The sequence below is a fragment of the Leptopilina boulardi genome, unplaced genomic scaffold (genome assembly GCF_019393585.1).
Source record: "Leptopilina boulardi isolate dan_hultmark-lab unplaced genomic scaffold, ZJU_Lbou_2.1 LbouV2_223, whole genome shotgun sequence".
Taxonomy (NCBI): domain Eukaryota; kingdom Metazoa; phylum Arthropoda; class Insecta; order Hymenoptera; family Figitidae; genus Leptopilina; species Leptopilina boulardi.
Window position 1 is genome coordinate 817290 of NW_026137778.1, and position 27366 is coordinate 844655.

The 27366-nt window shown below is 31.5% G+C and overlaps 1 protein-coding gene and 1 long non-coding RNA gene across 5 annotated transcripts in view; one reads left to right on the forward strand and one right to left on the reverse strand.

Annotated features, from left to right (window-relative positions):
• Positions 1-393: 393 nt before the first annotated feature.
• LOC127279742 (uncharacterized) overlaps positions 394-27366 on the reverse strand; it is a 40077-nt gene continuing 13104 nt past the window's right edge. Inside the window, exons 3-5 of one of the 4 annotated variants that reach the window (XR_007842687.1) lie at positions 17732-17966; positions 1049-1369; positions 394-533 (exon numbers count right to left, since the gene is read on the reverse strand). This is a non-coding gene — a long non-coding RNA (uncharacterized LOC127279742). Of the gene's footprint in view, positions 534-1048; positions 1376-17324; positions 17967-27366 lie in introns of those variants that run through there. The other 3 variants (XR_007842686.1, XR_007842688.1, XR_007842685.1) reach the window with 3 other exon arrangements.
• LOC127279740 (zinc finger protein Gfi-1b-like) lies at positions 530-27340 on the forward strand. The gene is made up of 6 exons (XM_051302265.1): positions 530-1222; positions 8141-8239; positions 11439-11709; positions 12385-12781; positions 13561-13837; positions 23775-27340. Exons 1-6 carry the CDS (start codon positions 1021-1023, stop codon positions 24026-24028), a joined length of 1500 nt encoding a protein of 499 aa, XP_051158222.1. The 5' UTR covers positions 530-1020; the 3' UTR covers positions 24029-27340.

The following is a 27366-nucleotide window of genomic DNA, read 5'->3' on the forward strand; positions in this document are numbered from 1 at the left end:
CAATTCCATTAATAACTTGTTCATTTACAGTTCTTACCCTGTAGCGAATAAAAAGTAAAAGACATAAAATAAGTTAGTTACGATTTTATGACTGATGTGCAGTCAGGGGGATCGAGAATGGAATCAGGAGAGCCGAGTGGTTTCGCATTAAATGCTGAAACTGGAAAGGATAGTGCATTTGGTTAAATGTACATTGTACACGACTGCTCGAATGCACGAACACTTGTCCTGCTCGCAACAAAATGCTCACCAGATAAACACAGAATAGAATGTGCACGTGCACGCACACGGGACTCGCGAGAGCGGGGGTGTATCAGAAGAATGGTGTCTGTATGCGAGGGTGTTGAGCAGGGATGCAGGGCGGAGTTTGAAGGCGGAGCTTGCATTGAAAATCCCGGTTTCCTCTCTCTCTCTCTCCAACTTTCGTCCGTCATCGCTTGAATCCCTCTACTATCAGATCTGTTAACAGCAGTCGCCGTCGAGGCACCCACTATAACGTCTTCTCCCTTGTTGGTCAACTCTATTTCCTGATCCTGACTTGTCAAAATCAGCGGCAAGTTACACAAAAAAATCAGCTAAGCCGTCACAGATTTCGGAAAGACAATCTTCAGAAGAAATCGATAGCTCATGCTCATTTCAAACAATTGATAATCAATCAATGACTTAAACTTTAGGAAAAATCAGTGATAAATAATGGCAGATCGTTGGAAAGTGGGTAATTTATGAATTTATAAATTTTCATTGAACTAAAAGTGAAAGTACAATTTCTCCAAAAAAACCATGAAAGTGTTACAAAAGTGAGCTTCAGTGTATAAATTAAAAGTAAACTACATGTCTGCTTGACATTTTAAGAAAGGATATGGAATTCTTTCGACAGTTGTACTAGAGTATTTTATTGTTAAAAACTTCAAAAACAGTGTGTGTATATGATAATTTGATTTTGTTTAAAAACAAAATTGCGCTGTTTACATGCGGTGCTTAGTGAAGGATTAGAAGGTGCATAATAATAGAGTTTAAAATATGATGGAGATACAGCAACAACACTCACCGGTTGGGGTGGGTCCACTTGATTTTTCTCGACGAGGAGTCGCTGAGGCTTCAGCATTTCGTGTCGTTAAGCCCAAACAACCAACTTCTCTCATTCATCAGCAATCATTGCTCGCAGAGACTAATAATAATGAAAATTTGCAGGAAAGTCCTCAACTACTTTCGGACATTGAAGGTGAGAAAAATATTTAATTATTTCCTCCTGATGTTGGATTTTTATTTCATTTTATAATTGTAATTATATATATACGCAGGATGTATAAACATATTGCAAATTAAAATAGAGATCCGTAAGTTGATCGCATTATTTGCCATATTTGACCTGAAACTAAAAAATTTGTATGAACCACTTTATAACTAATTTTTGTGTTAATGGTAGAATATATTAAACCAAAGTAAATTGAAAAAATGGTTATTATTTTATTTTAGACTTTTTTCTTTACAATTGTTAATAAACATAGTGCGTATATATTTAAGACATCTGTTACTTAATTATTTTAAGTTTAAAATAAATTAAGCACTGAATTCTATGAAATTATATCAAATATATGATAGTTATGAAATAAAGTATATAAGCTTTATATTATTTTAAAAATATATTAATTTATACCCATATTTTATTAATTTTCAATTTTGATATTTCTAAAATAGTATTAGAAGCAGTATCTTTACTTAAATATTATTGGGAATATTAAATACTTTTATTGCGCAACTCTTCGCGAAACATAACCTCAAAGATTGGCGTTTCTTTAACCGCAATCTCTTGTTCCAATTCGTGCAATAACACTCGCACAGTCACTGGTACCACCTCAGTAAATGTCACACAGTAATGCATTTTTTAAATGATTTTAAATTTAATATAACGAGTGACAAAAATTTAATGATTTACTAAAAATCCGCAGTAATACGCACAGTTACCCTCTATTATATATACGACAGATCCTCGAATATCCGAAGCATATGTGCGGCTGAACCTAGTTTGGATAAAGAGAGTTCGGATATTCGAGGTTCTACATAAATACCCTATAAAAAATTGACTACTGACGCAGTACTATGACACCTGAAAAACTGATTTTGATACTTGAAAGTTAATTTTTAATTTTTTTTTCTTTACTTCTTAAAAAATAGTTGAAAAGAAGTATTAAAACCATTTGTTTTATATACAAATTAAAATAATCTTTTGAATATATTCTTCTTTTAATATTTTTTGACAATAAAGTTACTGTACAAATTTTGATACAATTTTACTAATATCCACACTTGTATACCAGTTCAAAAAAAAGTAGAAGTGATATCGGAACTTTTTCTTGTAAATGAAACATGATCAGATATTAGACCAGAAGTTTACACTTTTGAGACGTAAATTTTTCATGTGAAGAATGAAGTTAAACAATATAAAATGTATGCGCTATTACGCGTATATTAAACAATATACAATAATTATATTGTTTGAATCTATTGAACAAATTTATTTGAAACAAATACCATTTAATTGACAATAATAATAATTATTTGATAGAAATAAATATTCATATATTTGATAATAGTCAATTAAACGATTATTTGAATCTAATACAATTTTTTCAACTTTCTTTTGACAGAAAGTATTGGTTATATATGAGAAATTTAATTATCATAGCATTAAAAACAACACTTTTGCATAATATATTTTCTCATTTATCAGAGACTTATGCGCGTTAAAATAGATTTTGAAAATCGATATCAGCTTCAATTGTATATGTTATAACAATTAAAATAGAAAAAAAATTATCGATTTTACTTGAAAAAAATAAGAAATTAATCATAAAAAATGCTTATTAATTAATTAAATTTGTATCCCAATAGAAAGCAATCTACTTTAAAGGATTTATTGTAAAGGTTTATTAATTTTCCCAGGAGGGTACTTTTTTCATTAAAACTACCCGTATAAAAATTGTTAAATTGATGAGACTCCGCGTAAATGGAACAACTTTTTAATTTAGAATTCGAAATTAAGTAGATTGATCATGGCAGCCTTGTCTCAACAATATTTGCGGCTTCAAATTAGAGTTTTAGGAAATTTTCTCATGGAATAAAAATTAGAGTATAATAAATGATGTGATAGAATTTTGACATTTGTCGACGGCATCAATGCATAGCGAGTACTGTACTATTAAAATTGATTGAAAGGTTGCATGATTTTCGGATGTGAGTTTGCTCGTTCCATCATACCTATACTCTGCTGTCTGTCATCATGCTGTCTATTACCTGCCTATTATCCTTGCAGTGCATACCGTTTACACGGTTGGCGACACGACATGTATATGTGACCTCTATGTCGTGCGTGTGTGCAACTTGCATAAATGTGCATTCTCCCTATGTCGCATCTCGTATTTGGATATAACAGTGTAGATAATTCTGCAAACCTGTACACGCGCCGTCGCCTTGCCACGCAGGTGCGTGAGCTTGAGCTTTGCTCAACAGGTGAGGGGATGAATGGAATCAGACGGCTGATGCCTATACTAATACCCTCCTATATTAATCGGGCTAATAGGATGATGCAATAATATCAACCTAACTCGTCTTGTCAGATGTGCGGTTTGACACTTTATGCAAGATAATTGCCATCTACTTTCATCAACAGATATAATATTCCTTTAGAAAATTCTTCTGGTGCTATAGCGTGATTCTAACCAGGTAATGTCACGAATCGTCTTTCACAGTAAAAAGAAAATCTTGTTTTAAGATGAATCTCAAAATCAGCGCTAGTAGTTGTAATGGAAATTGCATTGCGTAAATTTAGCAAAGCTGACTTAGAAATGTTGCCTCTCAAAATAATACCTCTTTTCGGCCTTAAAATAAGACTTTATTTTTACAGCGTTAGAAGATGATAATTCCGTTCAGAATCAAGGTAAAAAGTATTTAAAGTGATTTTTGGAAATAATATTAATTTTGACGTATAAAAACGGAGATGTGATGTGATAAATACAAGTAAAATTTCAAATTTTAGTAAATTTTCATTGTCCGACTTCAATGGATTGCAATCTTTAGACAAGTATGTTTAACAAATATGAAATTAAGCCAAATTAAAACTTGAAATTTCGCCTTTAAAATAACCCCAAGAACACTAAAAATATTCACTGGTTTTCTTTTTTTTTAAATTATTGAATTAAAAAAAAATGGTCAAATATAATATCACTATTTTTTAATATGACAATACAAAAACCACTGTAGAGTTGAGTTGTTAAAAATTTTGCAATAATGTAAATAAAATAATTAAGTAAATGCGATTTTTTGGCTTTATTATTATACATATTATATTATATATTTATTATTATTATTTCCTAAATCGAAAAAAAGTTATATGAAATTATTAAGTCTTATCAACCCAGTTGTGTTTGGTTAAGCGTTAAAACAAAATATTTGTTGGAATTAAAAAATTGTTATAGTATTACACTGCGCTGCTAGGAAACAAAGTTGTAATCTTTTAATTTGCATTTATTTAAGGAAACATGTGTGATTCCCGGAAAATTCCGAATGGAAATTCTGGTTGGAAAATCAATCAGAATTAACTTCTGATAATTTTTTTTGCAAATACTGAAAAAAATATTTTTAACTTTTTCATGTTTTCAGCAATTCACTTTCTTCGTAAATTCTTTTCAGAATTTTAGGCGTTCTTTTAAATTGTTACCGGTTATAATTTTACCAAAAAAAAAACTTTGGAAAACAGAACTTGAACAAATTTGATAGGTCAAAATACTCATATGAAATTTGCAATAAAAAATTGATAACTTCAATCAAATTTAAAAGAAATAATAATAAAAGATTAAAAGTTTTTTTTTATTTCAAGTTTGATGTTTCTAAATTTTTTTTTAAATTTAGAACTGTCAGAATTATGACAGATTTTCCAATGGAAGTTTCCCAGGAATTTTTACAAGTAGAAAATAATTTAAAAAGTTTAGAAATTATTTATTTTTTGTATAAATAATTAATCATTAAATTTAGAATTTTTTTTTCCTTTCACAATATTTTATATTAGCTTATCGAACTGAAAATTTTGAAACAAAATTACAACATCCTAAGTAAATTTTAAGTACATTTTTTAATTCACAACAATTATTTGTTAAAATAATTATTGAATTAATAATTCTGTATTTAAATTTTTCCCTCTAGGGGTCAAAACTTTTTCTAATATAAAAATCCAATTAAAGTAAAAAATTATTCTCTAATTTAAAAGTTTTTAAAATGTTTAAACTATGTAATAGAAATGCGAAATTTTATAAAATCAAATCTATCAGTAACTGTTGCATACAATATGTATCCATCGGATTAAATATATTAAAATAACATGTGTGGAATGCTTATAATTAGTTAATTATAAACGGAATTAACTTCCTCTGTATCAATTGTGTCAATTGCCAAAATTAATTTTCTTCCTGTCACGCGTCAAAACAAATCTGTGAAGCATAAATGTTTTATAAACATGTAGATATACGAGATTATCAGAAGTCTGCTGATATACAATACAAGATAAGAATATGTGCAAGACGTAGTACAAACTTTTGCAAAATTAATATGTTTTTTTTAATTTCATGAATGTGAAAAAGGAGTCATCACACTCGTCGTTGCTTTCATCGGAAAATCAGATTTAACAATTTTTATAGATTTACAATATTAGTCTGATAAGGAGGGGTTCGAGCAGGATAATCATTGCACATGATATCGCGGATGTTCGTTGACAAACACACGCATCGAATCTATAGTCGTCGTCACTGATGTTATCTTTTCTGAAGCGGTATGCCTGGTATAGGAAAATATGATTTATTTCTGATAATCCTGTGAGTAAGATAGCTTTGCGGCTTGGTGCGTCTAATCTTCTTGTTATCGCAGATTATCCGTCAACACTATTGGAGGGATTATGAATTTTTCGGTTTGTACCTTTCTTCGCACTTTTGCCGGTCACCGAACCTCATTAAAGATTATATGTCGACAAAAAGAAGAATAATTGTATTATTATTGAAGAACTAATTCTTATATTTTCAATTTCGATTATTCTATTTGTCATAAAAATATTTTTTTTCATTAAAAGAAATAAAAAAAAGTCTTTAACTAAAACTGCAAAGAAAATATATATTACGCGATATTAGATGATTGTAGTAGCCAGTTAATATTGTATTACAATAAAATAAAATACTCAATTACAATAGTAGAACAATTCAAAAGTTAAAATTTTTACTTTTTGTATTAATTTTTTAGGTTAAGAATCATGTCAAAATCTTATTGACAATAAAAATAAAATAATCAGTGGAACATGTGAATTGTGACACTTTGCAAGGAATGGTAGCTTTTTTCGATACACAGCGGGGAACTAGAATAAGGAAAAGCAGGGTGAAGAAGGTGTAAAAAATATAAAGATATGGCATATTTCGGACGTTCTACTGGATTTCCAGTGGAAATTTACATGTGCCTATGTTATAAACTAATCCTTAAGTTTAAATCAAACGAATAATATTTTTAACGAAATTGCAACACTACTAGTGACAGATATTTTTCATATCACAGAAAATTAAAAGGCATTAAAATAAGCTGCAACGCTTCTTATTTTAATCCAATTTTGCTTATTTTAATACCAAAATGGATTAAAATAAGCAAAATTGGATTAAAATAAGAAGCGTTGCAGCTTATTTTAATGCCTTTTAATTTTCTGTGATATTGGAATAAAACTTACAAACTGTGTTAAATTAAACAAAATCGTTCAAACAGATCTCTATATTTAAATTAAGAATTCTTTTTTCTAAGCGTGGAGAGAAATTAGATACAACACTGTCAAAGGTTAAAAATATATAAAATGTAAAAATAATCAATTTTCTAAAAATGAAATTTTTTTTGCAATGACCAACAGTTTTGATAGAATCTAATTATAAAAATGATGTACCTGTCAAATACTTTTCATACAAAATAAAAAAAGTTTTTTCTCTTTATATTGAATTTTTATTGAAAGAACAAAAATTGAAATCAATGAATTGACTGAAAATATTCTTTGCATACATACACAGAGAGAAATATATTTCTTTGCTTCCTATAATTTTAAGTTCCAATTACAATCCAAGTTTAACATTTTCCAGAATCAATTATTTTCTCAGAAAGACTTGGTTAAGCTTTGCTTGATTGACATTTAAAGTCGTTTGAAAAATATGTCTTCAATTGATGGATCTTCTGTCAGTTGTATATGTATATGCTTTTTCAGGATTACGGAAGTATAGATAGTGCATATAGTTAGAGACAAAGAAATAATTGACAATTAGCTTTCTTATTATTTACTAAAGTATAGGTAACAAGTATATCGTATAAATTTTACACATTATATCTTGAGTTTATTTTTTCATTTTTAAATTATCAAAGAAGAAAAGAAATATTTTTTGTAATTATACTCTCTAAATTTAAATTAGCGAGATTTCATCGATAAAATAGTTGGAATTTAACCAGTGAATCACTTTAGTAAAATTTTCACTGAAAATTAGAATTCTCTACTGTAAAATCTGTTTAACCTATTAATGATAACGCAGATTTGACCTTAAATCAATAATAATTCTTCTGATTTTCAGTGAAATGTGACTGAATTTCAGTGAAAATCTTTCTGAAATGTTTCAATTCAACTATTTCGTCAGTGAAATCTTACTGATTAAAATTTAGAGACTACCTAATATTCCTTCTTGTAGAAAAAAAGCAAAAAATGATTTCTAAAAAATAAAACACGCGCAACATTATTTGTATTAAATTTGAAAATGTATTATAAATGAAATAAACTAGGACACTTGTAGCGAATAAAATATAAGGAATGCAAGTTGGAAAAAAGAGAGCGAGTAATGGTTGGGGCAAGGTTGATAAATAGAAGTTGGGTTCCCTCCTTTCTAATAAAGACGCTCTTGTCGAGGGGTTGATCTTTCCTACGAACCAAGAATACCAAATTCATCAAACCTATAGCTAAGGTAATATATTCACGAAAGTGTTTAATTCAAAAAATGGCTGGTTTTAAAATGTGTAGGCGTTAATCTTAATGCTAAGCTTTGATATACTTTTGTACGAGATAATATAAAATGATTTGCTTTTACAGGAGCATGCAGTGCCCGTTTAATGTTCCCAAGGTTGTGGGGTCCATTTGCGAACTCCAATGAAATTAACAATTTGCAGCATTTCCAAAAAAGTCATCCAGGTAAGAAATTATTATATCTTCTATTTTCCAAAAGCGGTTATTTCCGAGCGTGTGGGACGTGACTTTTGCCCTATTATTTAGCCCGGATGGCGGCGGGTTTTTTATTTATCAGTCATTAAGAAAGACCAGTTGTCCGATGATTGGGATAAATGGTAGCACGCGTCATACCGGGACATAAGTCCTTTTTTTATTCGCTTGTTAATCGGCTCTCGTCCCCCCAATTGAAGTAAAATAGAGAGGCACAACATAGGGATTCGATTCATCGCGTAGCGTCGGTCTCTTTATTCTTGATAAATGTCGGCGGTCGTCAAGTGTACCTACACTGAATTAGCTACATCTCGTCATATTAATCGTTCTTCTGCGCGAGTTAAATGAAACTATATAGAACCACACGTGACTTGCAGTCATGATACGACCACCTGAAAAGGGTAAACAAGAATTGAATGATTGCTTTTTCGTAATTAAAATTGCGCATAGAAAGGATCTCTCTTCTACTACCGTCATAATTGTTCTAACTCAATTTTTTAATAGCAAATGATTTATCGTTGAAAATATTAATAGGCGTTTCAGGAGAAACCAAATAAAAAATCACTTACATAAAATACACCAAGTTCACGCAGCTAGAGAATCCGAGTAAAAAGAACACGCTACAACAGTTTTAATATCTTTTCTAAGAATAAAGTCAAGACGGAAGGGGCACGAAAGTTAAAGTGTGTAAAGACTTTAATAGCCAGATCACCACGCAGTAATAAACGACTGACGGACGACAGAAGATTAAAGTTGGCCGTTAACTCGATCTAATTGTCCCCTCGGTTTGGCCTTCCTTTATTAATCCACAACGGCAACCACCATAACTAGGTTCACGACCATCGGCTTCGTATATTCGTTATGCAGCACGAGTTGAATACAACGATCATTGAAAATCTGATGTATCTATGCTAGACACAAAATTGTTCTCTCTTGTCGAGAACCCTTATATATACATTATTTTGATAGTCAGATTCAATCTCTGTAATGACTGTTTAATAAAACTTAAATGTCCAGTAATAATAAGCACAATTGACCAAGAATCATTGTCGCGCTCGCACTTATTAAACATTTAAGAATACAATAAACATATACATATGGGCAGGTCAACAAAATCGGTTAAATGTTACTCACAAATTTACCCCCTTTTATAATATACTCTCTATTTGAATTAGATAAACTTTAACCAACTCAGATTTAAAGTAAAACAATTTTATTTTTCCAATTTCCACAGTTCTAAAAGAGCAATTTATAAATCTACACCCAAAGAATTTTTTTAATCCCCAGAAAAAAGTTTCATCTGGAAATGGGTAACGATTATGTATTTTGATTCCACTTCAACGTCAAATTTATTTTGACATTTTTAAAAATGCATTTTTCAATTAATTACAATTCACCTACTATGTTTGAGTTTTTTCGAAATCATGCCAAAAGGTATTATGTTTTCATATTTTTTTAGAGGTGTCTAAAATATCCTCATCATATTTTAGACATCTCCAGAAAATCTCAGATTAATCTATTTAATTTAGTTTTCGACAAAATTAACCTAATCACATTCTATTAAATTCTGTTGAGCGGTCGTATTTTAATTTTTATTCATGAGTCTTAACTGAGAAAATTCAAATTTTTGCTATTTCAAGTAAATCTTGTTTTTCTTTTCGAATTAAATATAATGCATTTGAACGAAATAAAATATTCGTCACTTAAATAACAGTTTATTTATCTCTGAGACAAATATATTTTTTCTCCGACTCTTAATTTCAATTGTGCTTAAAACATATTCTGTTTCTGAATAATCTCGAAGAAAAAAAAATGTAATGCGTCTGTCATATGTATAAATTTTCATTAAGATTAATCTGTGCAACAGCATCGTGAGAGTCTAATTTGTAGAAGCTTGAAAATCTGAGTGTTGGCTGTAGAAACCCGGACCAAGAAATCACCATCTGCATCACGGTTGCGGCGATAAGTTTTTCTTGTCTCAGTTGTGCAATCTTTTTACTGCATTCCCGCAACATAAGATGGAACATTTGCGTGTATGCTTATTCATATTCATCCATATGCTTAAATTTTTCTTTGCTTCTTATTTTATTCTCCATCACTTGACTTTTATTATTTATTTCATTTTTTCTCAAGCACATAAAGAGAACAAAAATCCATACGGATATATAATTACGTTAAGGGCTCGTGTAAAGCAAAGTCGTATCATATTTTTATTTGATTGCTAACCCGGCCGCAACGGCAATTGGCAACCACCCTGTTCGAAAGAGAGGGATCTATGCTTTAAATGCGATTAGTCGTTTCAAGTACAATATACTTCGGCACGTGCTCACGTGTCGCTCACACGGATTATAAATATAATATACTGAGCGCACGGCTCATCATAATAGTTGGGGAAGAGTATACCATTGACTGTGGGGTGTCAAGACAGATGCGTATTACTCTTGCAATTATAATTCCAAAACTTTGTGAATTAAAACGGAGCTCAATAATTTATCGATTTAAAGACATTTTTTAATATGCTGAATGGCACTTACCAAAGTTTCTATTTAACGAAATATTTTTGAGTAACTATGGAAATTATTAAAAAGTGCTCGCATGGGTTTTCATATTTTAAACGATGAATTTTGTTTTCATTAAACAGGTTTCTTATATTATGTATATTTAAAGAAATAGTAATTGGAAAAATCTGTTTTAGAGAGTTTAATGTTTAGAAATTTATAGTCTCTGTAAGCAAAGCTTTATCAAATGTAACTATATTTATTTCTCAAGTGAAACGTCTCAGGAGACACAAGCTCCACTCCCGTTCATCCTGTCGCCTTTTTAGTCCCACCCGATTCCGTTTTCTGCTCGCGATGCCTCGTTAGTGCTACACAACCCCTGCCAGAAAAGCTGCTACGTGACTCAAATCCCATTCTTGTAGAGTCTTTTTGCTAGAAGACACTATGTTTGTTCGAAATTCTTCTTTGTTGGCATCTCCTCAGTGATCCTACATATATATATTTTTTCTAACTATGCATATGTACTTTCAAGTACTGTTGTCATATATTTATTATTTTAGAAAAGAACTGATTTTAATTCGTGATAATATACTGTAGAAAAATATTGTTATGCAAAGTATATAAATTTAAAATTTCCCTTTTAAAAATGCATTATAAAATGTATATTTCTCAAGAACGGTTGTCGTTTGGAGTTGGGCGCCTTGTGGGATCACCTGCGACTAGAAGTTCTTCTCCATCACATTCTCCCAGTCCGGATTCTCCTCACACTGAAAATCGAGATATAGATGTTGACGTTGATGTTGAAGAAGAAGAAGTAGATGTGGATGTGGAAGAAGTCGAAGATGAAGATGAAAGAGAAGGTACTAGTAGTCCTGCTAGATCACCAACACCTCCGTCACCTGCTTCAATCACACCAACTATATTAACGTCGCTTCCTCATAAAAGGTAAATCTCCAGGCAATTTATGTATGACATAAATTTTCATTTTTTTCATACTCTACTGGTATAGTCACGTTGACAAATTGTTAATTTAAAACACATTTTCGGTAATTTATTAAACAGAAAACTTGGAAAATTATTTGAAAGAATTTTTTACAAAGAAAAAAAAATATTTCTATTATTGATTAGATAACCTAATTTTTTCTTTTTAATTAAAATTCGTTCTTTACTTTAGGAATTATTTCTATAAAATTAAAATCTTTTATCTTTATTTATAAAATTAATTTCTGTTTTTATTATTAAATTGATGCGAGTAATGAAAGGTAAACATTTCAACCCGTATCATTTTATTCTAAATAAGTAAAAAAGGTTGCATTATGTATACAATTAACACAAAATAAATTGTTTATCTAAGAAGATTCATCTCTAATTGTATAAAAGGAAAATCTTCTCAATTAGACATTAGAAATACTTAAGTGACCAAATTTGGTATTGAATAAGAATAAGAGGAACCCTCTCATATATTAAGAACTTTTTTCTGGTGTTAAATTAAATTTAATCATTCACTGTATCTTCACATGTTATATTCAAAATGAAAATGATGTACTTTTTCATCATAATATAAAGTTTTTTAAAAAAGGTGAGAATTAAAATAGATTGCTTTTGTGGTAATTTTTGTAGAACTGGTGACTCCTTCAGTGTAAGCGCTCTGCTGAGGCCCGATCCTCCGTCGGCACATCTTCAAAATTCCTCTCCTTTAAGAGAATCCGTTCCAACGTCTGTAAGTTCTAGCCATCAACATCCTCCTCCATCATCCATCTTGTATCCGCCATTGCATTTACAAGGTGGCCTTCTCCCGCCTCATCCACACCACCCACTTTCGTACCTGCATCCACAATTACTGCCACATCATTTACTTCCACCTCATCTTCATCCACTTCTACGAGGAGTTCATCCCGGACATCCTAGTCTACACTCGCCACATGCGGCTCATGGACTACATCATCCTCATCCCCTAGGCGATGTGTACAGCTGTGTTAAATGTGATAAGATGTTCAGTACTCCTCATGGCCTCGAAGTAAGTTTAGATTTTTATCTATAACAATTTTATTACGTTTTCAAAGTCTATTTCAACCAGAGCAGAGTCAACAATTTCAATTATTTCATTCAGTGAAAATCTATAATTTTATTTTTCGATTTAGAAAAATCTGTTCCTTATATATGTGTTTTGTGTTTTACACTTCATTCCGTGCACAAATAACAAGTCAAAAAGTTTAATTATAATTTTTTATACGGCTATATTAATAAAAATAACTGTGAATTTTTAAAATTATATGTTAGTATAGTATAACGTAAAAAAAGATTTAATAAATTTCTTAAATTAATATAAAAAACAGTTTTTATTGGTTCCTAAAACATGTTGATTCCATCATTTATGCTGTTCTGCTCCGATTAATTCAATTATACAAATTTTTTTAAATATCAATTTATGCGCATATACGGAAAAAATATTTGATTGATTTACAAGCCAACCGAACTATTCGGAATTCCATATTTTCTTATGTGACTATATATTTCATCTTTTTATTACTATTTACGACACTGCGGCCGTCACTCAGAAAGTACATATTTGCTTATGGTTAAACCCATGGTATCTTTCAAATAATCGGAAATATTTAACCTAATATTTTTCGGTCAATAGACACGATACATATTTTTGCTTTTAGATATTTTCTGCTTAAAAATTTCTTACTGAATGAAATAAATAATACAGTTAAAAATACTATAACTAGCAGTTTAAGAACAGATTTTTAGGTGAATTTTCACATTATATTATTCTTTTGTTTGAAAAAATAGGTTCACGCAAGAAGGTCTCATAATGGAAAAAGGCCATTTGCTTGTGAATTATGTAATAAAACGTTTGGACACGAAATTAGTTTAACTCAACACAGAGCTGTTCATTCGGCGGAGAAGGTGTTTGAATGTAAACAATGTGGAAAAGCATTTAAAAGATCAAGCACACTCAGCACTCATCTTCTTATTCACTCGGATACAAGGCCCTATCCATGTCAATTTTGTGGTAAACGCTTCCATCAAAAAAGTGATATGAAGAAGCACACCTACATCCATACAGGTAAGTTTTTCATATTTTGTCCCTCTGAATTATAGTTTTCATATAATTGGAATGCGGGTATCAATTAGTGTCTCGGCTATACATGTGCACATGCACTAAATAATGTAGCGAACAATTATCTGGCTCAAGTCAAAGCTGAATAAGTTAATTCAATCCACAGTGGCCGAGTCACATGTGCTACTGGTGTGCCTACATATAAAAGCAAGAGAGGGATCACACAAGCCCCACATTGCGTAGCATGTTTCGTAATAATCTTAATGTCTTTTTGGGGTGCTTCAGTATGCTCTATAACTCGGCGAATCTTTTCTCTCCAATGCACGAACGACCATTTCGATAATGGCACTCATCGGAGTTGTCCACTTGACTTATGAGATTTTACTAGTATCAAATTATCCGTGGGAAAAATTTTATGATTAGAAAAAATATTTAACCAAAATTTATACTGTACTCATTTACTTTTCGTGCAAAGTGAAATATCTTAAAATGTTACTACTTTTTTACAATTTACTAATTTGCACCTAACAAATTAATTAAAAATATAAACTATTCATAATAGTTTTCTGCTGAAAACATGTCATCTTATTTAGTATGGTGCTAATATTGCGAAGCAAAATAATTTTTCCATGAGTGTAGAGAATATTTTTTCATTAACAGATATCAGGTGTAATTAATTTTTGCAAAGGCTCGTACAAAGTTGCACGAAATACTGACTAATCCTTTTCGTCCCCTTCCGAGTTCCCTCTTCTTCATCTTTTTCTGCCCTCTTTGTCGTTTTTGAATTCTTTAATATTATTACCAAATCTCTCCTGTTTATGATCGGTGACGTTATCTATTGTTACCTCTAACAAAACTCGGGTGCTAAATACACTGAAGAACAAACTCCTAAGTAGAGTATTAAAATTATTCAAAGAAAATTATTTTCGTTTGCAAACTGAATGTTCACAAGGAAAAAATTTGTTTAAGAATCATTCTTGAATTTGTTCAGGAACTGAGGATATGAAAAAATTCTGCAAAACTGACAGAAAAGTAAAAAAATTATTCAAGAAAATACATGTGTTTTTATTATGATATTGAAAGACTTGTTGTTAATGCCGCGATCGGAATATCTCAGTCACTGGGTTCTGAAAGATTCTTGAACTGTTTTAGAAGACGTAGTATACAGTAACCAAGCGCTAGGCATCAAATATCTAAGGTATAGCTGAGAGACTTAAGGCGGAGATTTTGGAGTCTCGAGGACGTGGGTTCGAGTATTCATACAGTAAATTTTTTTCTCGCAAACGTAAAAAATTATTCTAAAACGAGTTCAAGAATTTCTGTAGTAAGTTTAGGAAGTTATCTTGAAATTCTCTTCAATTCTTATATAAATATCGCTTAGATTTTTTCAAAGAAATATTAATAAGATTACTTAAATTATTCTCATATCCTCAGTTTCTGAACAAATTTAGGAATAATTCTTGAACAAAGTTTTTGCATGCACACTATTCAGTTTCTTTCCATTTTGTATTTATCACAATAAATAATTTTTAAGAAGGTTGAATGCCGAGGTAGTTCAACTCTTTACATTCTAGCTGAATGCCTAAACAGTTCACCCTTTTTTTAAGAAACTAATCAAAAGAAATTTTAATTAAAAATAAAATTTATGAATATTATAACAAAACACAAACAAATTTCTGTTCTTTACAGAATATATTTTTGTACAGGAGATAGGTCTTATACTTTTTTCTCCCGAAATGAAATGTAAAGTTACAAGATGCTGAAAAGTTTTCCAGTTACTCTGTCAATCGTATATAGGAAATGATTTTTGTTGTTGTCTTTTTTCGTGGGGTATGTTTGTCTTTGACATGGGATCTCAGGATGGAAAACGAGTGGTGTAAGAAAAAAGCATGATGGGTGAGACTCTTGACACTTAGGTGCCTCGCATATATAGTGATGGAACGAGAGAGTCGCTAAGGTGGAGTGAAGGAAGAACATTAGAGAGGTGGGATTTTGAGAGATCACTCAGAAGAGATGCTGAGAGAGTGAGAGAAAGGAATGGGAGGCGTAGACGAGGGAGAGCCAAGAGGAGTCGTGTCGAGTCTGGGTTTTGTATCGTCTCCATGGTAACCCTCCCAATGTCTTATCAAATTATCACCTTGTCCTCCCTATATATATATATATATATATATATACTCCTCAGTCTCTCATACCCGTGTTTCGAAGATCCCTTGAATTTGTCGAGTAAGGAGAACGCGATAAAAGAGGACACACAAAGGACCAACGATGGTCACTTACTCGGCTGCTAACAGACTGTATTGTGTGTAAGTACCTTTGGACGCGAGGGTTCGGGTATGGGCAAGGGTCGCTTCCGAACATTTAATTCATTATTCAGGAAATGAAAAATTCAGTGATTCTCCAAGTAACCGTCTAATACCCGCTATGGCCTGTCACAATTACTACCAGATAGAAAAAATGATTATATCGCGTCAGTCACGCAAAAAACTCACATTTTCTTGATACAAGCATTCTAGTTTATAAATAAATTGGAAACGGAAAGTTGTTTTATTACAAAAGTAGAGTCATATTTGCATGTGCGCACAGACAATATTTTGTTGTTGAGATAAATTAAGCTTATTAACTTTAATGAATCACCTTCATAAAACTTGATACCTTTTTAGTATCTAAAGTTCTAAAATATACTTTTTTATTGCTGACCTTATTTTCCTTGAATTAACATCATTTTTCCTTTCATAAAAAACATATGGTTAATTATTTGTATCATCAGCCAATTCTTCCACAAGTATTAAGGTATATGTCTTGAAGAATCATGGCTATTTTCTTCCTTTTTTCATTTACAAATGTCTTGGTATATCAGCGTGCCAGGAAACAGTGGGTATAGCTAATGATAATCAGTCCCTCGTTCCCAACCTCACCCTTCTTCTCTGGCAGAGTGGGCCATGTGCAATAAGGGTGCGGCACTGTCGGATTCCCCAGGGACTAGAATGGCGTAACGTAAAATCATTATTAGGTAGGTGGGTGCTGGTGGTGGTGCTATTGCACGCGGAGACAGAGGGGTGCGGATAAAGGGCGGGGAGGAGAGAGACCAGGAATAAGAGCTCTGCAAATATTGTTCCTGTACGAGACCGCTTGAAATAGCGTAAAAGGGAGTGAAATGGCGCGGTGTGTGACGTTACGGGGGCCAGAATAAGTATATGTGCCGCGATGTTTCCTAGATGAATATCGGGAGGGTGCAACGAGTCAAGTGCACAATAGGGTTATTTTAGAGCCATGACAGTCACTGAATCGCATACGAGGTGACAGACCGACAAGTGGCCAATCGTTATTATTGCGTTCAACGAATGAAAACAAAGCTTCACATGCGTATGTGAGTTTAATATGTAGAGAGTAAAAAGGTGTGGGTCTTTTTCCCACTTGATTTAATCTCCTAATGAATTTATTTCCAACAAAATTTCTCATGGACGGGAAAAAAATTCTTTCAAAATGTATTTTAATATTGCGTATAATTAAATATATGGAAAAAATTAATTAAAATAAATTAATCATATAGAGAACCCACAAGTGTTATTAGTATAACATTCAGCACTGACGATTCTTTTTTATGACAATATTTGAGGCAGTGTATTTTCTATACCTGCACTTTGACATATACAGTGTCAACCCCTGTTTTTATAGTAAATACAGTCTGTTCACTTGGCTAAAAGTAAAGTTTCTGACTAAGAGATTTACTTGTTGTCATTGGTCCACTTAAAGCGTTGTGTTCAACTCCACCTCATGAGCGAAAAATTTACAATATGAGAATAAAGTTGATTAAAACAAAAAATTAATTTGTTTAAAAAAATGGAATAATTATGAAAATCCAAAATTAACCTCTGAAAATGATGCTTTACCCAATCTCACCTCCAGGGTACGATTATTGTATCATTCACGAATAGAGACTCCTTTGTGGTCTTTGTGCGTAAACTTCAAGACTATTAGAGGTTTCCAGCTGACTAAGCACCCCAAGCGTTGGAGCGCCACAACATCCCTCTAAGCTGTTTAAACTTTGCGACAGCGAACTCGTTCCTCCGTCACCTCTGTGGCTCGTTAGTGAATCTCTTGTAATATAATGCTTGTAAAACTATTGTTTCAGTACCTGTAATGCAAAACATAATTACACTATGAAAATTGAATTAAAATGCATAGAAAATTAATAATTTTATTATTAATATTTCATAAACATGACTGACATAAAAAAGTTGATCAGTATATTGTTGATGAAATTCTTTTTCTATATAATTGTTTCCACATATTATAAATAAAATTTTTTTTAGGGCAGTTCTACTGATTCAGTTTTCGTGACTTATTACTTTCACTTAGACTAACACATTGAGTTGAACTCTTCAATAAAAGATATAGAATATCCATATAGAGGAAAATATTTTATGGTGTTCAAGTTTTAATGTAGTGGATATATGACTATATCAAATGTAGTTTCATATCAAGATAAGTGCCTCCTGTCGTACACGTGTCGTGTACTGAAGCTTGACTCCTTATATTTATAATGTCACGACGCGGAGCGCAACGACACAACCGATGCTGCATTAAACATGCAAATTCTAGGCGTATAACGTTGCGCTGCTGTTGGTATTCCATCGCGGGAGGAGCACATAGTGTTCCATAGTAGTGCGGCATGATTAAATTTCCAGGGATATCGACATGCCAGAAACACGTCACACCTCTCGCCTCCCGTTTTCTGTATACCTGCACGTACACTCATCCGCCATTCGAACAACCACCTCGTTCAGACGGTTAAAATTAACTGCAACTGATGGCATACACATACATCGTCGCTGTAAATTCTATATGTCTTTCATCCCTATGTCGTGTTTCAATTGAAAAATAGGTGTTGTTTTTGAATAATTTTTACAAAACAACATTGGTTTTTCAGGTTGAAATCGTCTGTAAAAAAAATTAGTTCTCGATATTTTACTCAGGGAAAAAAGGATTATCTCTTTTGGTCACGTGCCGACTCCCAAGAGTCGTACCATTCAAATACGACCAATAGATTTTTTATTTTATTATTTCTTCGTCATTTATCAATAGAAGTAATAAATTAAAAATTGCAGTGTAAATGCTTTAAGGAACAAAACCACTTTAATTGATAAATGCGTAATCGGCGATTATTTCTGAATTATGAAAAAATACACCCAAAGAGAATAGAGATCAGATTTGTCACAATTCATAAGTTATTGGTACAATAATAATTTAATAGGCATCCATTCGTCGTAATCAGTACGAAAAGATTATTATCTTGCGCTCCCCACGGAATAGAAGCACTAAGGATCTAACCGACTTATAGCAGTATATCCTGTTTCTACAGCCCTTTGCTGAAATTGCCTCTCTATCAGAAAAGATAATTGTATTATGTTAAACTGTATTAGATCCTGTCGTATTATCATAAAAGACACTTGTCAAATATGACAATGTGTTCTCAAATTTCACTATTCGATACCAATTTTTTCGAGTTATCTGTAAGCAAAATGAAAATTGAAAATCGACATTCATTCAGAAGTCTAGAAAGAAAGGACACAAGTAATCAATGTTTTTTTCTGTTATACAATTTCTATTTTTGTTAGATATAGATTTTGAATACGGCTCATCCAATTGATGAAGCACGATTATATCAGTTTCGTGCAAAACATTTTCCACTGTAGCTCGACCACTGCTAAATTCCCAGGGCTGTGCTTTGAACGGGCGTTGCGCGTAACTGTGGAAGTACACAATGAACGCGAATTGCAAGCGTTTGCACGAGTACGTATGCATATGATACACAGTCATATCATCGTATCCCATGACAATATTCTAGCTGTATTCTCTATCGTCGAACAGAGTAGCAACCCAACTATTCGTGTTCCTAAAATAGTAAATGCAACGCGTTGTTAAACAGAATTGGGTCTACTGAGACTAGATAACACGCCTGAAATACAAGTGACGCTTCTCGAATCGGGATTACTTGTTGTGCAATGAGGTAATATATCTTTGCCGCGATACCGCAACAATAAATTTAAAGACATTTTTATGTCAGTTTCTGTAAAATTTCTTCTCGATATAACGCTGTACTCGCATGTATTAGACTTTTGAACGATACGATCCAATATATCCTGAAAACGAAAGAAAAGTCTGATTGATATCCATCTGTAATCCTATCTCAAAGCTTTAGTGATACTACAGAAAATCCATGCTGTCCTCGACGTGAAATATGAGATGTGGTGCTTTTCCTCTCGCTCTTCTTTTTTTTCTTCACTTTACTCTCGCATCTCCTCTACCATGCACTCCTCTCACGGGGATTTGGATTGGAGGGCAGAGACGCCCCCAGAGAGTAGAAACGTGGTCGATGGAGACGAGAGGAAATCAATGCTTCTGCTGCCAGAGTCCGGTTCTCCTTTCCTCCTTCGTTTCCTCTAACCCCTCACCAACCTCTTTTCCTTCCATTTGATTTCCTTCCCGTATACTATATATTCTCCACATATATAGAAGAACGCAGTTTATATAGATTTAGCAAAGGAAACGTCTGTGCGGATTCGTAATTTCAATCGCGCCACAGGAAAAGCTGCCTTCTATCTGACTTATATTCTATATCACTTGCGCAATCTTAGCGAAATAAAATAGTTGATTTATCCATTTAATCCCGATCGGCAGTAAATCGATGAGTCGAGTGTATACAATGACATCATTCCTTACAAATAATATGCGTCAGTGGCGATTATATCTTGATATATTTCACTGGTCGCAAATATTTTCGTTTTGTTTCTTATGTAATAAATGTTACAAAGCATAAGCTTATGGACAAATTGTATATAATATTAAGAATCAGCAAATCCGACAGTGGTAGGTTTATATCTTGATAAAAGTTATATCCAAATATTTACTTACAGCTTTTAGCTAAATAATTATACATTTTTTTGAATTTGAATATTAGTCAAAATTTTAATTTAGTGATTAACTTAGTATTTTTATTTGTTATAATACACATTTTATAGTTTAATTGTTATAACGACGCTTCTCGTTTATATAATACACAAAACTCATTGTAAAACAAACGCAAAACAATTTCTATTATACTTTTATAATGCCAATTGTTATTGGAATTTCTCTTCAATAAAATTCTTACTTAAAATTGAGTGCAAAACACTATCTACTAAAACTATCGGACAATATAAATCTTATTCAATATTCAGTACAAGATTATTCCTACTGAAAGTTTTACGTACAAAATAATTTTTGTTTAATATTATAGATAGAAGATAATACATATTTAAAGTTTCGTGCAAAGTTATAATTGATACCTATACACTGAAACTGACAGACACATAATCATAATTTAATATCTTATGTGAAAAATTTAAGTTAAATTTAAAGTTATATGTTTAAATTTAATAAATCATTAAATATGAATCATTTTTAAAAAATATAATTTAATAATTAAGTACCAACAAAGTTTAATAATAGAATTATGTTTTTCAAAATTTTAACATTAGTAAAATCTCCGGAACCAAAATTTTTTAGTTGATAGCATTTTTTTAATCTAATTTTTATGTCAATTTGCAAAAATAATTGGTTTTGTGTTTGATAATTAATTTCAAAAGTTTGACAAAAAAACTTGTCTGAAGAAGAAATGACGATAAATTTTTGTGGAGAAAATTTGATTTTGATTTTTATTGTATTATTGTTGTTTAATGACTTTTGAAGAAGCACATGTCAATAGGAGTGTCTAAAAGTAGTCTTGATTCACACGATAAAAAGAAAAAAAGAGTCTTTGAAAGAGGGTGAGAAAAGGCTTCAATTTGCAAAGTTCGCAGGGTAGTCGACTCGTTGGAAAAGCGATCAAAGTGCCGTCTTGGTTTTGCAGCGCTTGTCTCATGAAGTGGTGGGAAAGACTTGGGTGGGAGTAGGAGGTTGGGTGAAGAGTATAAGAGAAGGTTGGCAAGGGTAAGAGAAGGTCGGATAAGATTCGCCGCACTTCAGCTATAGTAGTGTGTGACCGTAGAAAGCTTACACGAAAGCAAAAGACAGAGAAAAAGAGTGAGAAAAGGACCCTCAAGATTTGCCGGAGTTTAATATAGTTTTAGGGGCGGCGGCCGACAGGCTGGGGTTGTAATGGCGTCTTAAGCTTCAGGGGCTCTCAATATATATACATATATATAGTTCACGTTTGGAAAGTCGGAACGTCTTTAGTGAAAAGAAACTAAAATCGTGAATCAAAACAGAGTAGCTATTGATCTTTCACTTGCAGACTTTATTTCTATGCAGAAAACATTAAATTACGAATTCACTGATATGTAGACGTTTTCAAGATTACACTTTCAGAATCTGGGAACGGAAAGCTTCGAGAAAACTCTCACATACCAACATTCACACCTTTCGTGGTACACATACGTGCACATGTATTAAAATGCATAGGTTGTGCATACGTACCTTCCGACGTGTGGCTGGACTGAAGATAAAGACGAAAGGGCAACCTCGGTACGAACCCGGACGGTTCTTGATTTTTACGAGACCGTAAATTCCTTAGGGCGACCTTTCTCTCTTTTTCCCTCATTCCTTCCTTCCCTCTACACAATTCTCATCATTTGGAATTTTATCGTCTATGGAAAATTCGACTTGAATTCTTCAAACAGTTCCTCAATCGTAATGAACAATTGACATCGACAGTCTGAATTTATGATTTTAGCATCAAGTTTACTTTTGTTTCATACTCTGCTACTTTTTTAGGGAAATATTTTTTCAAGTATTTTTTGTGTTAAATTGTAAAAGTACCGACAATGGACAATTAAATACGTTGATGAATGCATTTGTCACTTTGATTGGCGGCATTCGTAACAGTCCATCGCCAGGTATAACCGGTATCGCGTTTGCTAGATTGAAGGCCAGAGTAACGAATTGTTTATGGCTTCATTCTCTGATATCCAGTGAGAATTGGTGAAACAGACAGGCAACGGTCATGGAAGCTGGATTCCATTAACAGGTACCACTTGGAGGCAACAGAGTTCACGTAACGGAATTCTTTCCAGTTCTCTCGCTCTTTCTTCCACATATACATACACACTCTACCAGGTCATCCCGCGGTTACTATGGTAACAGGGGGTTGGAGCCGCCCCCGTTCACCAATCAGAACTCACAACCAAGATGAGAGAAACGAGCGCGTATCACACCCGTTTTCTCCCTGTCTCTCTTTTAGCGTCTATACTCTGGCCCCACCTCTGCCCCCGTTCACCCGTTACTTCATGGACCTGGCCGGGGGTGGCTGAGATTCTCGCTCGAAAGGAAATCTTGACCGGGCGTGCCCCGCATCTCTGATACTACCTTAGTCTTCAAGTACTTTGAGAGATGGAATCGGTACTCTTGAATTAACGTAATATCGCTTGGAGGGTGAATCGACACTTGGTTGTCAACCCAAAACAGTATCAATATTATGGGGCTGTAGAAAAGACATTGCCAATATTATTGTTCATTAATTTTCATTTTTTTTTATTTATTTGAATAAATCAAAGCTATTTTAACTTTCAATGTATATATGAACTTGAGCGACATAAAAAATAAATCAATATTGTTATCTTCCACTTGATAATACAAATCATTTACAAATAAACACATTCGATATATCGAGAACTGATAGCAAGTTAAAAGGGACATAATTATTTATTGTATATTGCGGAACATTAAATAGAAGAAATTGCAATAAAAATGGGCATGCAATTAACAGAACTTTCATAAGGTTAAAGATAAATAATATGCTAGAGAATTTACGTCGACTTCTTCCCTTGCCAAGAATTTTAAAAATTGACACTGTATCTACTATTTCGGAAAAATTAAACAATGATAAAACTTAAATAAAAAGTACATAAGCTTTAAATTGTTGAAACTTGTGTGCAGAAATTTGTAATCTGATTTTTTGTTACAGGAGAGAAACCCCATAAGTGTCAAGTTTGTGGTAAAGCATTTTCGCAAAGCAGCAATCTAATAACACACTCGAGGAAGCACACTGGTTTTAAACCATTTGCGTGTGAACTTTGTGGAAGGGCCTTTCAACGTAAAGTCGATCTCAGGAGACATCGAGAGACCCAACATGCTGATTTGGGAACGTCTCATCGTCCGGCAATTGGTTCTATACCTCAAAATAATTTAACCAATGGGAATGCTTCCATATTACAATAAAAAGTACTGTCAAAAAAAGAAAAAAAAATTTATAAATATTTATAATTCTATAAGCGGCACACCTAAGATTGTCAAATGCGTAGTGTATCAGTACGATTATTTGCATTGATATACATACAGTTGTTAACGTTTGAGAACTGAGCACAGTAAAGAACTTCTTATGGAAATAATCCAACGATTTAGGTAATCTGCTTGTTTCTGATTTTCATATATATGGATTTACGGTATTACATTCCTAAAGTGCATTGCTCTGTGTCTTAAAACCAAAAAACAAAACTACTCTAATTACTAATTTAATAATATATATTATGTTTTTATAGAGTCCCTCCATATCATTCCTATTTATTCTCTAAATTAGAGAGAGCAGAACCGGAAAAATTTATTAATTCATTATTATCGATCATAGGAGAATCTATTTTATCAAGTTCCATTTTTATATTCTTTATAATGATAATAATCGGGAATCTTATATTGTTGTTAATGTAATGTTAATATATTCACTTTGAGTTTCTATAAATTGAATAAATGAATATTTCATCGACAATAATTTCAGACTTATAAGATTTCAGAATGTTATCATTTAGAAAAATTTATGTTTCACAGAAAAATATCTGCTGCAATCTTGATTAGGTACATTATATTATTGAAAAAAATATCCATCAAAATTATTTAGTTCTCCCAGAAACAGTTCAGTTTTATAGTGAGAAAAAAAATTGTCTTAAAATTGTTCTCTTAAAAATATAAGAATATTCCACTTCAGAGTAAAAGATTACATTTTTTAAAACAAATCTCTCTTTGTTGATAAACAATAATGTAAAATTTACGAGAATAACAGATTTTAGTAAAGTATATGATCTTTTTAGTGGGAAGATTCTGTACGAGAATAATAAAATACTGATCCTTCGAAATATTCGTTATAAAAGAAAAAGTTGCATCAAAATAGACATTTGATAACTGTTTTCTGGGCGAATTCAATAAAAGGTATTTTAAAAATATTATTACATAATAATATTATGAATACAATTTACTATTGGATGTTGGTTTGCCTTAAAGCATTTCAGATAATTTTGTTATGTCATTGCGCTGTTAAAAAATGTTTTAAATTTTAAACATTTTAAATCTAAATTTTTTTTATTTTTAGAGCCGAAAAATTTTCTCAATATATAAAAAGAATATTTCGTTTTCTATATTTTATTTTTAAAATAAGAATATTTTTCTACAACGAAGATGATTTTTTTCATAATTGAAAACTAAAAGTGGACTTCTAAGTTTTTCTATCCAAGTAAAATTCTTTCTTTGTTTTTAATATTATATTCAATAATAATAATTCAGCATTTTCTTCGAAATTTGTATAAAAAATAAGACAATACGTATTTTTTTATTTGATAAAAATTATGGAAGTTATAATTTTTTAACACCGTTAGAAGCCGAGTAATTTTGAAACATGTATTTTTCTGTTGTATTTGCATTATTTTTTAAATACGTATTTAAAATACTGAAAAAATCGAAGAAATTTCATATATAATTTTGTTTTTTATCTGTTAGTAGAACAGAGTAAAACGCATTTCAAAACTACTCGGCTTCTGAGGACGTTAAATTTAAAAAAATCATAACTTTCATAATTTTTATCAAATAAAAAAATAATAAAATACGAATTTTCTTATTTTTTTAAATAAAAATTTCAATAAAAACATTTCCAGTAAAAAAAATTTTTTGAATGAAAACCTCACATGGAATGCTCTATATTTAATATTATTTTTACATTATACAGAAAATTTAAGAAAAAAAATTCTCTTAATATAAAAAGAAAAGTCGTAAAATAAAAGGAATCTCTTATATATTGAGAACTTTTTTGTTTTTTTATATGTGTAATAAATATCAATCAAGAAAATTTAATTTTTTAAAAAATCAACTAAATCATCTAAGGTGGAAAAATTGCAGAAAATTTTTACAGAGTGACTATGAATACTTATGTGCAAATAAACTGTATTCAAAAATTGTATTACTTTGCAAAAATTATTTTCAATATTTTCCCATCTACACACTGATGTTATGATTTAATAAGTTAAAAATTTAGTTGAAATTTACATGTTGTCAAATGTCTTAATGAATTGAATACTTAATTAATGGATATTATAATTGACTGTTTGAATTTAGTTTAGCGATGATTTGATAAAACATTTAAAAACTTAAAATGTATAACTGAGGGTTCCACTCGAGCAGTCTGACCCAACCGCAGTTTCTACTTCGAGTTGAGCCTTTGCGCAACTCGAAGTAGATATTGCGGTTGGGTCAGGCAGCTCAAGCGCCTGATGGACTACTGCATGGGAACCCTCAATTGACTAAAATATACTTTTCTTTACTGTAAATCATTAATTAGTCATTAACATAAAAGATGCAATATTGAGACTAAAAGTGATTACATTTATTTTAATTATTTATTTTTCATAGCTTGTCACTTTAAAATTGACAAAGACCAAAAAATGTGTAATTGATTGTTACTAATTATGTTTATGTAATTATTTGTATATGGATCTGTTCTACGAGATAGTGTATATGTATACTTTGTCAAATAACTTTACTTATAATTAAACGCACATGTGTAAAAAAATATATTTAACTGAATGTTTATTTTGAATTCAACGGTTTATTTAACTAAATTGAATTAAATTGGCATTTAAAATCTTGTGAACGTGTATGAAGAGTTGTTTTATGCAAAAATGACGATTAATTATTATTGTTCTTTAATATTAGACGAATATAGGTTATACGAATAATATGTGATTAAGTCTGCTGTTATTTGATTTTTGTGTGTGTAATAGTTACAGAAAGAGTACTTAACGTTGAAATTCGGTCAATATAGTGTCATATAGATTCAAAATGTTAATTTCTTATCATATTTATCTGTGCGTTTTGTTAATTAAAAAATTTTCTTTTTGTATATTCCCCGTTTATATGGATGATAAAAATTTTCTACGCATATCTTAAGATTCTTCATTCAACGAAGGTAATAATTATATTCACTTTCAGTCGTATGACCAACATTGTACATAACACTTAGCTTGTATATCTTGAATAGTTTAAGCGCATATATAAATATATAAATAAACAAAGAAAAACTTATCTATATAAATAGTATAAATAGTTAAACTTTCGGACACTTGTGGTCGGTTTAAAAATTTGTGTCCTCCAAAGTCTCGCCAAAGGTTAAACAGTCTTTCTTCTCTGCTATTCAAGTTTTTATTGTTGCATCATTATTATTATTATTATTCTGTAATTATTGTATTATTATTATTATTATTATTATTACTATTATTATTATTATTATTAACAATAAA

Excerpts from the sequence above, each read along its gene's own strand:
- LOC127279740 (XM_051302265.1), top strand. The coding sequence starts at position 1,021 with ATGATGGAGATACAGCAACAACACTCACCGGTTGGGGTGGGTCCACTT. Across the intron at positions 11,710-12,384 it reads ACGTCGCTTCCTCATAAAAG|AACTGGTGACTCCTTCAGTG; the intron begins GTAAATCTCCAG and ends TAATTTTTGTAG. Across the intron at positions 12,782-13,560 it reads GTACTCCTCATGGCCTCGAA|GTTCACGCAAGAAGGTCTCA; the intron begins GTAAGTTTAGAT and ends TTGAAAAAATAG.